Here is a 15,518-nt window from a genome sequence, read left to right as displayed (position 1 = left end):
GATTTTGTCCTAATCATCCTGGAGATAAGCTGTCCATTAAGGCTGGGCTCTACAAAGGGGACACAGGGAGTTACAGGTCCATCACACACTGATTTATAATGGGATTTTGGTTACTAACTCCCTGAAAATCCCCAGCCTAAGAACATTCAGATGAAATTCAATATAACTAGATCCAGCAAATATACCTGGTCACTTTTGTCTATTCAAGGAAATTCATTTTAAATATTTAGTTTGCAAACTATATTTAAAAGCCAGAAACAGCAAACCCCCTGAACAAACAAACAAAAATCCATAAATCATCATTAAATTCACAGATATGTGTCTGCTAAATGAACGGATGTGCATGTGAATGTGTCTCTGACAGCGGTAATGGGTGTTAGAGTTTATGCTCTTTTGTTGACTTCCCACAATTTCCTGTACATGTGAAAGAGAAAGACAAAAACCTGCCATGCTATGTAAAAACATTAAGACTATCATAGCTCAGATCAAGGGAAAAAATGCAACAGACCTAGAGAACTTTCTACCTTTTTCTTGCCTCGGAAACTCTGTCCTTCCTGTTTGATACAACACCCCATTTTCCTTGCTCGTGGTTGTAGTAACATATCCTATGATCCTCAGAGCCACAGGAGAACTGGTCAAGAATCCCTAATCTTGCTGCTCAATGATGCTCTTGAATTGAGTGAAGTGATGCCCCTGGGGGAGTTGAGACTTGCCCTGGCCTGACCCAGGCTGAAAGCATTGCCACCACAGCAATCCCACTAGGCTGCCAGGACATGAAAAGTCAGAACTCATCTGAGGTTGAACATATGTAAGGTTTCTTATACATATTCTAGTTAGGAGGTTGAGAAGTCTCTTACAAGGCTAGCGCCACTTCTGTTTTATATACTGTCTAGAGAGAAAATGCTTTTACAAAGAGTTGCATCACCTTAGTGCGGTGGTGGGCTGTGCCTCCCCAAGCAGCCTGGCCCCCGCCCCCTCCTGTCCTCCTCAGAACCCCTGACCCATCTAACCCCTCCCCACGCTCCTTGTCTCCTGACCGCCCCCTCCTGACCGTAACCGCTCCCCTGGGACCCCATCTATCCCCCCCTGCTCCCTGTCCCCTGACTGCCCCGACCCCATCCACACCCTCGCCCCCTGACAGGCCCCACCCGGGACTCCCACACTTATCCAATCCCCCCTTTCCCCATCTCCTGCTGCCTCCCCAACCTTAGCCCCATCCAACCCCCTTGCTCCCAGTCCCCTGACTGCCCTCCCGGACCCCTTGCCCCTTATCCAACCCCACCCCCACCCCGGACCCCTTACCATGCCGCTCAGAGCAGCATGTCTGGTAGCTGCTCCACCCTGCAGGAGCTTGTAGCCCAGAGCACTGCCAGTGTGGTGGCATGGCTGTGCTAGGAGGGAGACAGCAGGGGAGGGCTCGGGGGGCTAGCCTCCCTGGCCAGGAGCTTAGGGCCAGGGAAGACGGCCTGGCCTGTAGTTTGCCCACCTCTGCCTTAGTGGATAGCATATCTCCATGACTGACAAAGCAGGGAGACCCAAGTAAGTAAAAAGCTAGAAATATTATAGTCCAATTATTTGAGTTAAAAGTACTAATAGCCCCATCCCACTTTAGGTAATCCCCTTGGCCCCTCCAACCCTTAGCTCATAGAAATTACAATATCAAAAACCTTTTATGAAATGGAAAAAGGGGGGAGGGGAAATAGCTCAGTGGTTTGAGCATTAGCCTGCTAAACCCAGGGTTGGGAGTTCAATCCCTGAGGGGGCCACCTAGGAATCTGAGGCAAAATCAGTACTTGGCCCTGCTAGTGAAGGCAGGGGGCTGGACTCAATGATCTTTCAGGGTCGCTTCCAGTTCCATGAGACAGAGATTAATATTTAGAGAGATACCTAAATCTGATTCCCTTAGCATTTCTGAAGGTAGGGTAGGTTAGGATTGGATTCCCTTGAGTCAAACCTGCCCCTCCAATTCTGATTCTGGGCCTAGCTCCAATGGAGCTAAAAATCTCTCAAAAACAGATAATATTGTGATTTTCCCACCATATATGATGGCAAAAAAGTCTCAACAATTCTCAAATGACTAGATTTCTAATAAGATGATAATAACCATAAGATTTCTCAAAAAGAACAAGAGAACTTGTGGCACCTTAGAGACTAACAAATTTATTTCAGCATGAGCTTTCGTGGGCTACAGCTCACTTCTCCGGATGCATACAATAGAACACACAGACAGAAGATATTTATACATACAGAGAACATGAAAAGGTGGAAGTACGCATACCAACTATAAGAGTCCAATCAATTGAGATGATCTATCATTAGCAGGAGAAAAAAAACCTTTGAAGTGATAATCGAGATTTCTGCTGTCCTGGAATCGACATCCTGTCAGAAGAGCTTGTGAGATTTCAGTGCCATCAAATCCAAACTCAAGCCCTGATTTGGCTTTGAACCTGTATTTCAAACCCTAGCCTAAACCAAATCCAGACTCAAATGTCACTTCCTCAGTTGATCTTTACAATAAAAATCCAAGCACTTAGGACAAGATAGGAGCTGGGAGCTGGCCAGGCAGCAATTATTAATTCACTTTAACTGGTGCAAAAGTCACTGGATGCATTTATACGGAAATTCTGGACCAGCAACAAGTTTCAGCCATGCAGGGAGATTCTTCAGCACCCCTCACCCCCCAATTACAAAACCATTAATAATTACAGAAGGTACATTTCTGGTTTGCCCAAGCTGGTATTTTACATTAAAAAAAAATGACAGGAAAAAAAACGGCCAGAATTATTCAAAAATTGACCTTTAGAAACATCTATAATATCTCCAGTTTTTTTTATTTTTATTTTTATTTTTTTTTTTAAGAAAAAGTTAATTTTTTCCGAGATGTTTGGAGCAATCAGCTGGAAAAATAATCTGAATAGCTCACAGGTACAATGTCTAAAGTATTGTAGATGTTTTTTAAAAGTCTACTCTCTTTAGAACTACCACAGTAAATAGTGGCCATTAGTGCAGAAAAGGAGTGGAATGTGAAGCAATCTGTGCTATATGAACAACTGAACTCTGAACCAGTGTTTCTCAAACTGCGGTCGCTGCTTGTGTAGGGAAAGGCCCTGGCAGGCCAGGCCGGTTTGTTTACCTGTCATGTCCGCAGGTCTGGCCAATTGCGGCTCCCACTGGCTGCAGTTCGCTGCTTCAGGTCAATCGGAGCTCCTGGAAGCGGCTGCCATTAAGTCCTTCGGCCTGCCCTGCTTCCAGCAGCACCCATTGGCCTGGAACAGCAAACCGTGACCAGTGGGAGCTGTAATTGGCCTAATCTGCGGATGGGGAAAGTAAACAAACTGGCCTGGCCCGCCAGGGCCTTTCCCTACACAAGTGGCGACCCCAGTTTGAGAAACACTGCTCTGGACCATTGCTGTTGAATATTGGTCATTTTAGAAGGGAGTCAGCAGACTCTCATCATCACAATCAGGAACTGGTTTAATTTGTGAGACATGGGAACTGGCTGGTGTCCTCTGATATAATGCAGGCTGGAATACACGCAGGGCAATCATCCCCAAATGAAAATTCCTTCTACGCACAAACCAAAGGGCTCCATTAACAGAAGTGGAACAAAAGGATGGAGGAAAACCACAAAAAACAGCCAAATCATCCTAGTAAAAATTCAGACAGCGACAGTTTTATACAAAATATATGGACGTGAAAGTGTGACACATAATCAAGAAGCTGAATCTCTGCTTTGTGCGCAAAACTCAACACAACTTTAACTATAAACTTGCTACTGGCACCTCCATAATGACAACTTGGTTTTGGTTTCACAAAAAAAAGTTTCACGTGCTGATGTGCTGCATCCCATTTCCCAAAACAAGACACTTCCTCTCTTTGGAAAGAGTTGTGCAAGTTGCAAAATGAAGCAAGGACTGCAAACCAACAAGTCCCCTGAAACCCGTGCATCTTTAATCTGACACAAAAAACCCTGCAAGAATATTTGATTCTTAGGCTTCATCTGGCCTCCTGAATATTCCATGTGTTCTATAGCGAGCTAACGTACACTGTACATTACTCTAATTTTGACAGAAGCTGTTGGCTACACCTACACTACACATTACCAGTGGTGGCATGTCATGCATATGTAGCTACACAGGATGCATCCACACTATGAGGTGTAGCTACACACGTCAGTGAAAGGTTTTGGTGGGGAGAGGCAGCAGGGACGGTGAACCCTTGCCAGAGCCTTTCCCCGTGCAAGGGGAATGCTCCTGCAATGGGGAGCTGGTGGAACCTTTCACCCCCGCCAGAGCCCTTCCCATTTTGCAGTAGGAAGCTACTCAAGCTTTTCTCCACTACCTCTGCCACCAGAGCCTTCCCCTTGCTGGGGGAATCTATTCCTGCAGCAGGGAAGGCGCCAAAAGTGGGACCCTGCTCTTTTTAGCAGTGTAGACGAGGAGGCATGAGGTTGGTGGGTAGACAGCCTATACAGTACATATTTGCATACATACCCACACCCTTCAGACATGTCTTTACTTGCCTACACCATGCTTTGCCAGCTTTAATGCTATTTATTTATATCTGTGTAGGGGAGTTATGTGGGATGTACCCCAGATGCTGCCAAGGAAGTGGGCAGTGTAGATGTACCTTAAGACTGTATCTACAGTATGCTACAGTGCACCGGTGTGCCATTGTACAAACTATGGTATGTGTGACTATCTGTACGCCCTCTAATGCTCCACAATAACACCCCCGGGTGGACACTGTGGTCATAAATTATAAATCTTGTTTGAAGAGAGCTATGTTAACATGAACCAGGAATCTTAGTTCATGGCTGCAGCGTCCAGACGAGGAAGCAACAATGCAGTACTTTGGCCCACATTGCTATTTGCACCCCCGTAGTCCAACCTGTTGGGTAGTATGGACAAGCTCTAAATCAAACAGGGCTGGATTACTTACACCCATCGAAGCAAAAAATAAAAACACAAATCACACAAAACTTATGCCAAAGCTATAGTCTCCTTTACACTGGACATCGCACAATGGAGTAGATGACCCTTCTGGTCCCTTCTAAGCCTATGGTTCTAGGGCTCTTGGCTAGGATATTGGACGTGTATTAAGTCACAATGCTTAGGTGAGAGAGATTTCACATGTGCATATGTAGGAGGAGATTTTGAAAGGCACAAAGAGGAGCTAGATACCCAACTTCCATGGAAAATAAATGGAGGCTAGGCACCTGATCCCGATTTGTATCTTTCAAAATCTTCCCCTTGTTCTCTGCATGCCATAACTGACGGACGGTAGGGAAGCAGCGACTGTCATTGCGTAGCAAAGACATTTAATACCGTTGTTTGATAGTGACAGTCATCTTATTTTTTGTGTCTATATTTGTTTTATGAGGACAGGACCCTAGGCAATGTTCATTGTGTGCCACAGCCTATGCTGTGTGCATGCATATTCACTTAAAACAGGGGTTCTCAAACTGGGGGTCGGGACCTCTCAAGGGGTCACGAAATTATTACATGGGGGGTCATGAGCTGTCAACCTCCACCCCAAACTCCATTTGCCTCTGGCATTTATAATGGTGTTAAATATATTAAAAATTGTGTTTATTGGGGGGAGAGATCGCACTCCGAGGCTTGCTGTGTGAAAGGGGTCACTAGTAAAAAAGTTTGAGACTCACTGACTTAAAATAAACCTTGCATAGTTTAAACCTGTATATTGAAAGGAAATGCAACACATAAAAGTACATCCAGGACAATGTTAATTTTATAGGCACGGAATATGTATCCCTATCTGCACAGGTCCACAGACAGTCAGGAATTTATTAACAGCTACTTTTTGGAGCAAATTAAGCTCATCAGAATGTAATAAGTTAAATCAGGTCATGTTTTGTATCCTAAATGGATTGGGAGGATTTAAAAAATAAGCACCGGGGGGGAGAGGATGGATTAAAGCAAGCATAATTGTTAAAATTTTCCACTTCCTGGCAGGTTAAGATGGACCAGGCTTTGTACAATTATGCTGCTGTCTTCTCTCCTTCAGGAAACGCCAAAGCTGCCTCTGATTCTAGAGATACAACTAGTTATTGTTCCCTTCCCTCCCCCCAACAATTTTAGATGCTGGTCATCTATTGCAGTTGAGTGTCCTTGTGCTGCCTGCCAAATGGGTGAATGCTGCAGTCTGCATCCTCTAGGAGAACAGGCCATTCATAGCTTCCTATTTCGCAGTAGTTTGGGGCCAGAGCCTCTTTCCCAGTGGAAAGGCAGCACATGCTGAACAGGTCTCAGATCAGCAGCCAAACACCACATTGAGAGCCAGTGGACTCTGCTTCCGACCAGGAGAGGTACTTATAAATACATTGTATTGTTTCTAAACATGAGGATAAAAATTATCACTGATTCAATAGCAAGTGATCAACAGCACAGGGCAGTTTTCTAAATATCTTCAAGTTTTGAACTGTAAACTGAAGGAGTGACTGTTTTGGTCTCTGCTGAACTAAGTCTGACAACCTTCCTGAATTCACATGGCAGATTGTAATGTGAAGAACATCCTGCTTAGGGGCTAGAACAAGAACATCAAACTAATTTAAATAAACGCCCATATCTCCCAGTGGCCAATGTGCTGGCTATGTTCCACTTAGGTTTGGCACAATTCAATTTTTTCTAATTTTGACGATTTTTATCAATGTTTAGTTTTAAGATTCCTCTCCCCATTTTTAAAGATTTTTTTCCATTTGTAACTACTTTTATTTTTACATCTGTAGGGTTGGGCTAAGGGCAGTGCTGACAGTTGGGCTGAAGAGGTGTCCCTGTGCAACTAAGGGACCCAAAACTTTGGGGTGCAAGGTGCAGGGGATGCTGCGGTCATCATGATGCAGCAGAAAGAGAACCCCAGCGAGGACTGGAAGGAGGAGGAGGAGGAACGGGTTTCCAGCTGCAAAGATAGCAGGATGGCTACCTCCGCAGCCAGGGACGACGACAATGACTCCTCACAGTCCTGGCCAGGGGTATCTGCTTTGCCTCCCTACTTCACCTTGCACCTGCAGGGATCATGTGTCGTTGGCCCTGAGGCAGGGCAGGAGAGCTTTATTGTCATGGACCCACTCAGAGGGCTCCCTGCAGGCATGCTGACTGTTACCCACAGATATTTTTTTTTCTTTGATTTCAGTGTGGCAGCTGAAATTGATGTTTACTGACAGTTATCGATTAAAATCAAATGTGGCCAAGCCTAGCTACATTATACTTAGAGAGTGTTGATTACATATTTCACAACACGAATGCATTTATACACATACGCCTTCCCCTCTAATACTCACCCTATGAATGCATCAATAAATAGCTGTTATTCATACAGTGTTTTCAACGTTATATACTACATATCCTTCGAGACTACATTAGTTAAAGCCAACAGCTACTACTAGGCAGAGAATAAACTACCTGTTTTTTGTTTTTGTTTCTGGCCAGCAAGGTTTGTACCTGACTCATCAGCAAGAAGCAAGCACATCTCAGGGACCTGGAAATTCCCCTTACCAAAAGCACCTGAATGCACGGTAAGATGTATCAACGAGTGGGGAAACTACTCTTAACCTTTAGAGCACAGGATTTACTGAGGTCTGAAAGCTGTTTAAATAGAACTGCTACAACCGACTAAGCTTGCAAAGAAACATGGCAGTCCTTTGATCTGAGCCACATCATCACCACGATGCACATATGCGAGGGGAAAAGGGTGCGTGTATTCTAATTTCATAATGTTGTGTTGCTGCCACCAAGAACTCACTGTAACACTGAATCAGTATTTGCTGGAGCTAAAGCAGGAGGTAGACTAGGGATAAGATAGAGAGTTCTCTTTTTCCTGAAGTTAAAATGGAAAACTAAACAGTCATGATCCAAGCTAGCTTTCCTTATCACCCCCAAAAGCTTTAATAATTTATCTCAGTCCCAAGCACTAGTAATATACCAGAGTCCTGATCTGTTACCTCTAAACAGATACAGATGACAACACTGAACAGCATCATACTTGTAAACTGGTCCAAACATCAGCTATGAACTAGAATGAAAACCAGTCTCCATTTCACTTGAGAGTCGTATTTGAACCCTTGCTACCTGAAGCGAAAGGCTGATGCATTAATCAGATCGGGTTCTCCCTTCTCCCCGACCAGAATTCTCAAACTTGAAGGGGGAATAAAGCAAAAGATCCATGACCAGCATCCTGATTCTGGCCGACAAGCTTTCCACCAACAGTGGAACACAAAAGAAAAACAACTTACTTGCACAGAGGTGTGAATCTTTGTTGAAAGGTTTCATACAGTGGTAACAGTTGATTGGACCCACGGTAGGGGTTGCACTGAAGAGGTGTCCATTTAGCATCTTCTTGTCTTTTTCTTTCTCCTTGGAATCTTTGTCCTTCTCTTTCGTCTTCTCCTTATCTTTCTCTTTTTCCTGCAAAGGGAAAAAGGACCTGTAGAGTCTAGTGACAAATCCCTCATGGTTGGAGCTATGAGTACATTGATCCATACACACCTTACCAAAAGCCATGTGTATTCATAGATCTCAGCTACAGAAGCAAATGTACAGCCTCCACAGAAAAGGATTAACACTATAGATTTCCCGTGTCCTCTCTCTACACAGGCATTTTAAAGTACAGCAGCTCAGGAAATTAGGTCTCTTCTCATCAAAGCATCTGTGTTTCTTCCCATTTTTGTCTTTAAACATACACCCTGGTTCTGATCATCACTAACGGCAATCTCTTCAGCACTTAGACTCAGACTTTAGGGTCAGAAGTGACCAATATGATCATCTAGTCTGACCTCCTGCACAAAGCAGGCCACAGAATCCTACCCATCCACTTCTATAACAAGCTCCTAACCTATGTCTGAGTTATTAAGTCTTCAAATTGTGGTTTGAAGACCTCAAGCTGCAGAGAATCCACCAGCAAGTGACCCATGCCCTACGCTGTAGAGGAAGGCGAAAAACCTCCAGGGCCTCTGCCAATCTGCCCCGGAGGAAAATTCCTTCCCGACTCCAAATATGGCGATCAGCTAAACCCTGAGCATGTGGGCAAGACTCACCAGCCAGCACTCAGGAAAGAATTCTCTGCAGTAACTCAGATCCCATCCCATCTAACATCCCATCACAGACCACTGGGCATACTTACCTGCTGATAATCAAAGATCAATTAACAAAATTAAGCTATCCCATCATACCATCCTTTCCATAAACTTATCAAGCTTAGTCTTAAAGCCAGATATGTCTTTTGCCCCCACTAGCATAACTAAAACTAAAAGTTTGTGTAGGCCAAACTTTCAATGTGAAGTTAATTTTTACAGCCAATGTAAAAAATAATTTTTATAAGTGTATTTTAAAGAAGAAAGATGGACCTTTATTTTGGGGTGGGCTGATAGAATTCTGTTCCTTATTTTCTTCTTCACTAGTTTGAGCTGCCTTCTTCAGTTTCATTCAATCAGCTTTGAATAATCTCCTTGGGGATATGGATTTTTCACAAACTTTCTATCCATAGCACAGTAGAGTAGGTTGATTTACTGAACTACGGCTAAATGGGACTCCAGGTTACCTAGTACCGGCTTGTTCACTGTGCTCTGTCTTTCTTAACTGCAGAGACCAGTAAAGGCAGATGACGGCTACTTTGCAAAGCCTCGGTTCTGAGCTCCCCATGTCTCGACAGCAGGGGAGATAAGACTGGTCAGATACATAGACTAGCATCAAAGCATTATATAAAATCTTAAAGAGGCCACACTGGTTACTCTTAGCTTTGGGAATCTCGAGCACAGCTGCTTTTGGCAGGCTGACTAGCAAAGCCTTCAAGCCCATCCGCTCTGATTTTCAGAAGGGTCCCTTCTCCTTCCCACAAAGAGATTGTTGTTTCAGCAAGATTACGCTGCTTTAAATATGCAGGCTTGAAGTTCCCTCCCAATCTTGAAGCTTAATGGGTGATCAAACTAAGTCACAGAAAATGCAAACATTCCCGTCTGCACAGCCTGAGGTAGCAGATGACTAAATACTGAGATGATGAAAAAATATAGGAAGTGACAATATGTTGGTTTCCTTCTATGTTTGGAAGTCGCGTTAAATATGGGTCATAACTTACATCAATCACAGGGATTTTAGCTCTCTAGTATGTGGCCTGCATCACTGTCACCTTCATGGGAGTTGCACATGCAAAATACAAATGTGAATAATATTCAACCCTTCAACGAATATATATCTGCACAGACACAAAAAATTTAACTGCTCATTACACAATGCAACCCCATCATCATCTCAGCGATAATCATTTCTATCGCAATGGATTATTGAGACCATGATGGCTTTTGTAAGAGAAGTCATAATGGAAGCTGAAGTGAAATTATGAAGGTTTTCTGTGGATTTATATGTTGTTAATGATATGTAACATGCCTAGAGCTAAACATTTTTCCAGTAGAGATCTAAATAAACAAACAAAAGATCTCTTCTGCTGCTCTGCAGTAGGACTGATGAACAGCAACAAAGCAGTGAATACCAGGACAGTGAATACAAGTTCTGCAGTCACCATGAGGAAAACTTTGAGCCTTTGATGTCGCATGCAAATAATTAGTAACAAGTTTAACATTTCTGTCTCTCTCTCTCTATGAATCCAAAGCTGAGTCCATCCCTACATGGCCTTTAAACTAAAGCTGACTACCTCGGTTACTGGCCCCAGAGCCCCTCTCTGTATTACATTCACAGAAATGAAAGATACTTAGGATGCAGTATTAAATGTGACAATCTTATCTGGCACAGACAAAGCTGAAACGGCCAGCAGTCTCCTAAACCATCTGGACTGGATTAGAACCCTGTGACTTCCAGGTGACCTCCCATTCACAATCTGCTGAACTGTGCAAATCCAGCAGAGTTCACTTTGGAAGGGGCTCAGGACTTATACTCCATAAGGGTGGTAGCAAATCAAGACCAAAAGGTTTGCTTGAATGTCAGACTCTGAGGAACTCAGACCTCCAAAAGAAGGATCTTACTCTCAGCCAGACTCTATGCCTCTGTGAACACTTAAATCCTCCTAGCTATGCTAAAAGAGAGCCACTCCCAGGGAATGCAGCTGGTATTTAAAGACAGGTTTTTTGCAATTTGGTAATTTTGGGGTCTGGGACATGAACTGTCCTTTATGATTTTATAAAGAATGAAAAAACATTAAAAAACACTAGATGATTTCAGTTAGACACAGGAAATACTGCACCATCTTTAGTAAGCAAAAAACCAACTTTCATATGGTGCGTTAACAACACATCACAAAGCATTACCTTAAAATGAAATGTTCTTCCTACACTACACATTACTGAAGCTTCCTTCAAATAACAGTATGAAAATAGCAATACTTTTCTTCCATAAAAAACCCACCAGCATGGCTGAAGGAACCAGTTCACTGGGCAGTGTACTTAAGCATCAGATTTCAGTGTGAAATAACGGTTAAGTTCTTACCTCCCAATGCGTCAGTCCTACTAGTCTCACTGTTATTTCAGGTAATTCACTAAATCTACACCGTTTTACCGACATGCTTTCCCAGGGACAGAAGTGCTGTTCTCTACGCGTATTAGTCCATAGTGACAGCACACTGGTCTGCTCAGTCTGCCGTAACAGACTACTAGGAGAGGAAGTCAGATTGCTTGGGCAAGGGAGAGAGGGAGGTCTGTTTGCTGCTGACTTCCTTAAAGATGATCTTAACTATTTTGTGGCTGCTTGTATCGCATTTTTCCCTAGCTAGATCTGTTTACAAAAATCAGAGGGGCAGTGGCAAGAGGAAATGAATTTTAAAAGGAAAGTGGCACTTAAATTGGCGGCCAGGACTTTAAAAGAGATTTAATAAAATAACCCCACTATAATACTTAGGGCATTTATGAAAAGAAAATTTTATTCTGTTAGAAACAGATACACATTTAGTGTACCTCACCAGTATTTAGTACTTTTGCAGTACTCTATTTATCAAAACACTTCTCATACAGATGGCTAGAGAGGTTGCTTTTGTGTATCTCTAGCTACTGATTTTTTTTGTTGTTCTTTTTTAATTCACAGATGTTTACAATCTCAGTTCTTTGAAATGCTATTTTGAAAAGCTGGTGGTGTTTAAAACTCCCTGGATGCAGACACCTCCTTTAACTGCACAAGTGAATGACAGGAGAAATTACTTGCCCTGCTTTTCTTAATTTGATTCCATATTTGCTGTCATTCCCCAGAAATTCATTTTGAAAATGGAAGCAACTCTGAACATTTTTCTGATTAAGAGCAATATCACACAGTAAAGATCGCGTGTATATGTATGAACCATTATATGCAATTGAGTTGAATGGAGTTTCACCAATGTAAAACTGAAGTAACATGATGATGCACATTAGACACACTGGTAAAATTACCCACTTATCTATTTCCCCCTTTATTTTTAATTTCTCTTTTGCCTATATGTCTCCTTTTTCATTGTTGCTAACTTAATTTTTTAAAAATATATATTGGTCATGGTCTTTGTCAGAAAATTCATTTTATAACTGATCTTAGAAAACTGCATTATCTAAAACCAAGTTCCGAGCAGAGCAAAATCTGTTAGGAGCAACTGTATGTTTATGCCTCTTGCTCTACTAGATACAGTTAGAACAACCAACCAAATCTTCCTGTTCTACTTCCTCTTTCAAGGGTTGTTTTTTGTCTCTCATGTTTTAATCTAAAAAACTCTTCTTCTCTGTGACGATCCAGTGCTCTGAGGAACGTGAACCTGTGTTTCTCAGACTTACTGTGTAAAATTGCAGTAATTAACACAAAAATATCCCAAAGCAAGAAGAAAAAAAAAAAGTGTTTGACTTAGATATCACTCTGCATTGCCAATTAGTAAAGAGTCAAAGCTGTTAGCTGTTGCGAGCTTTTAAAAAGCAAATTGCGTTTACCATCTTGGAGGGACTCTTGTTTTATCAGAAAGTTTAAAAGTAGTCAAAAAAGCCAGCGTGTGGCTGTCTCTGTGGCTCGTGGTTTAATAGACAAAGGAAGTACTCAATGTGCATTCTCCATGTACTGTCTTATCCCTCTTCCTAACAGAATCTTTCTCTATGTACAACTGTGATCTCCTATGAACTCCCAGTTCTTGCCTTATGGCCAGGACTGTCAGCAAATCCCCCAACTGTACATGATATTTCACAAATTATTACGAATGTTTTGTATGAAGGGTTCTATATAAATACATTCGCTCATATTTAACTTTGCATTGGAGAACGGGGACAGCTGTCATATTCTTTCGAACTTGCCATAATTGGATGCAGCTCTGAGGTTGTCAATGACCACAGCATGCATCCTGTAGAGAGAGATCAACAAAAGGGAACTGATCTCCCTTGCATAAGGGCGTAAAGATGTCACAATCTCTAGATGATGCACCAGAGATGACTCCACTATTGTACATTTATTGTATTACCACACAAAGGCCTATGTTAAAAGAATGTTAAGTTTGGAAAGTCAAGCACTCAAAAATTAGGGGATGGCACAATTAAAGCTGCTTATGCTACCTTATTTCAGCTTGCTGGTGCATATGCATTATGATATAGTCTAATTATATATCATATATCAGGAATTGGCAACCTTTGGCTCTCACTGGCTGCGGTCACTGCTCCAGACCAATGGGGGCTGCGGGAAGTGGCGGCCAGCACATCCCTTGGCCCGCGCTGCTTCCCGCGGCCCCCATTGGCCTGGAGTGGAGAACTGTGGGCAGTGGGAGCCGCCATCGGCCGAACCTGCAGACGCGACAGGTAAACAAACCGGCCCGGCCCGCCAGGGGGCTTGCTGAGGTAAGCCGATCCCTGTCATATTTTTTTTTTCCCAGAGGACTTATTCAGTGCACAGGATTGATGATGCTCACTGAACAAGCAGTTATTCAATATTTCGCTTTATCTCCATTGTTCAGTGTGCAGTCCCACAACTTATTTACAGCACATTATTCAAACCCTGCTCTAAAGGAAGAATTATTAATTTCCTTTTACATTTTGGAATGGCACTCATCATTACAGTATCTGACTGCTTCACAAACATTAATGAATTAATTTTCACAGCCCCTTGCAAGGTGATGTGGTATTATGCTTCATATTTTACAAGGGGGAACTGAAGCACAGAGAGGTTATGGTCAAAAGATTCCACTACTTTTGGGTGTTCATTCTGAGATGCCTAGAGCCTGACTTTTCAGAGTAGTTAGCATTCTGTAGCATCTCCTAGTCACTTCAGCTGCACTTGGAGAGCTCATCTCTTTTGCAAATTACACCCTAGGCTTTCAAGACAGGCACCCAGAAAATGAGGAACACACATTTAGTAGCCACCTGTGTAAAGTTTGGTTTAAGTGACTTGTCCAGCATCTCACAGGAATTCTGTAGCAGAGGAATGGATAGAAGCCAATTCTCCAAGGTAGCATTCAACTGCCTTAACCATGGGACTGTCCTTTCTCCTCCTGCAGTCTCCTGCCTCATTTCATTACACACTTCCCAGTTTTGGCAACACATGAGACAAGGGTCCTACATTCAACAGTCTACCTCACTACAAAACCATAATTCATCCCCAGAGCCCAGTCCATCCCATGCACAGAATGGTGCTCAGGTCCTGTGGAAAAATTAGTATGTGATCATGTTATTAAAGAGAGAATCATAATGCATGCGCATTATGAATTAAGGTTGCATATGCACATGCAACCTTAATTCTGGAATTCCTAACTTTTGAGTGCTTGACTTTGCAACCTTAATGTTTTATCCATGTCATTTTTCGTGTGCAATTTGCTATGTATTTAAAAAAGCAAACTGGAAAAACAGAAATCTCATCACATGGAACATATAGCAGACCTCTACCACTTGAATGAATGGAGTAACTGATAAAAGTAGAATGCTGTCATCCTCTATGACAGCGTATCCCAAACTTGGGATGCCACTTGAGTAGGGAAAGCCCCTGGTTGGCTGGGCTGGTTTGTTTACCTGCTGCGTCTGCAGGTCCGGCCGATCGCGGCTCCCAGTGGCCGCGGTTCGCTGCTGCAGGCCAATGGAAGCTTCTGGAAGTGGCGTGGGCTGAGGGACCTACTGGCCGCCGCTTCCAGTGGCTCTCATTGGCCTGGAACAGCGAACCGCGGCCACTGAGCCGCGATCAGCCAGACCTGCGGACGTGGCAAGTAACAAACTGGCCTGGCCCGCCAGGGGCTTTCCCTACACCAGCGGCGCCCCAAGTTTGGGAAACACTGCTGTATAAGAACCAGACAGTAGAGGGGAGCTGAAACACATATTTTGCCAGAGATTTCACAGCTATTTGCTGACAGCAGAGGAATGGAGACACTCAAGAATCGTGGGGTTTCATTTCAGGTTCTGACGGGGAGTGTGCTCTAGTGGTCATAGACCTTTCTGCCTTTGTTCCCTTCCACCCTCAAAAGCTTGGCCCTTTTTGCCCCATCCCTTTCCCAATCCTGTGTTTTCTCCTCCGCCCTCCCATACTCATGCTCTGCATCTGATCTCAGTATCCTGAGCTCATCCTTGCACAGAGAGTCCTGAT

At 43.2% G+C, this 15,518-nt stretch overlaps 1 protein-coding gene across 10 annotated transcripts in view; it reads right to left on the bottom strand.

The window, feature by feature from the left end:
* AKAP13 (A-kinase anchoring protein 13) overlaps positions 1-15,518 on the bottom strand; it is a 332,046-nt gene that overhangs the window by 41,802 nt on the left and 274,726 nt on the right. For all 10 annotated transcript variants that reach the window (XM_030577586.1, XM_030577582.1, XM_030577585.1 and 7 more), the window contains one exon: positions 8,252-8,423. In XM_030577586.1, the coding sequence (XP_030433446.1) occupies positions 8,252-8,423 (172 nt within the window). The remainder of the gene's footprint in view (positions 1-8,251; positions 8,424-15,518) is intronic.

The sequence above is a fragment of the Gopherus evgoodei genome, chromosome 10 (genome assembly GCF_007399415.2).
Source record: "Gopherus evgoodei ecotype Sinaloan lineage chromosome 10, rGopEvg1_v1.p, whole genome shotgun sequence".
NCBI lineage: Eukaryota > Metazoa > Chordata > Testudines > Testudinidae > Gopherus > Gopherus evgoodei.
Note: the sequence above shows the minus strand (reverse complement) of the source record. Positions and strands in the feature narration are given on the sequence as shown.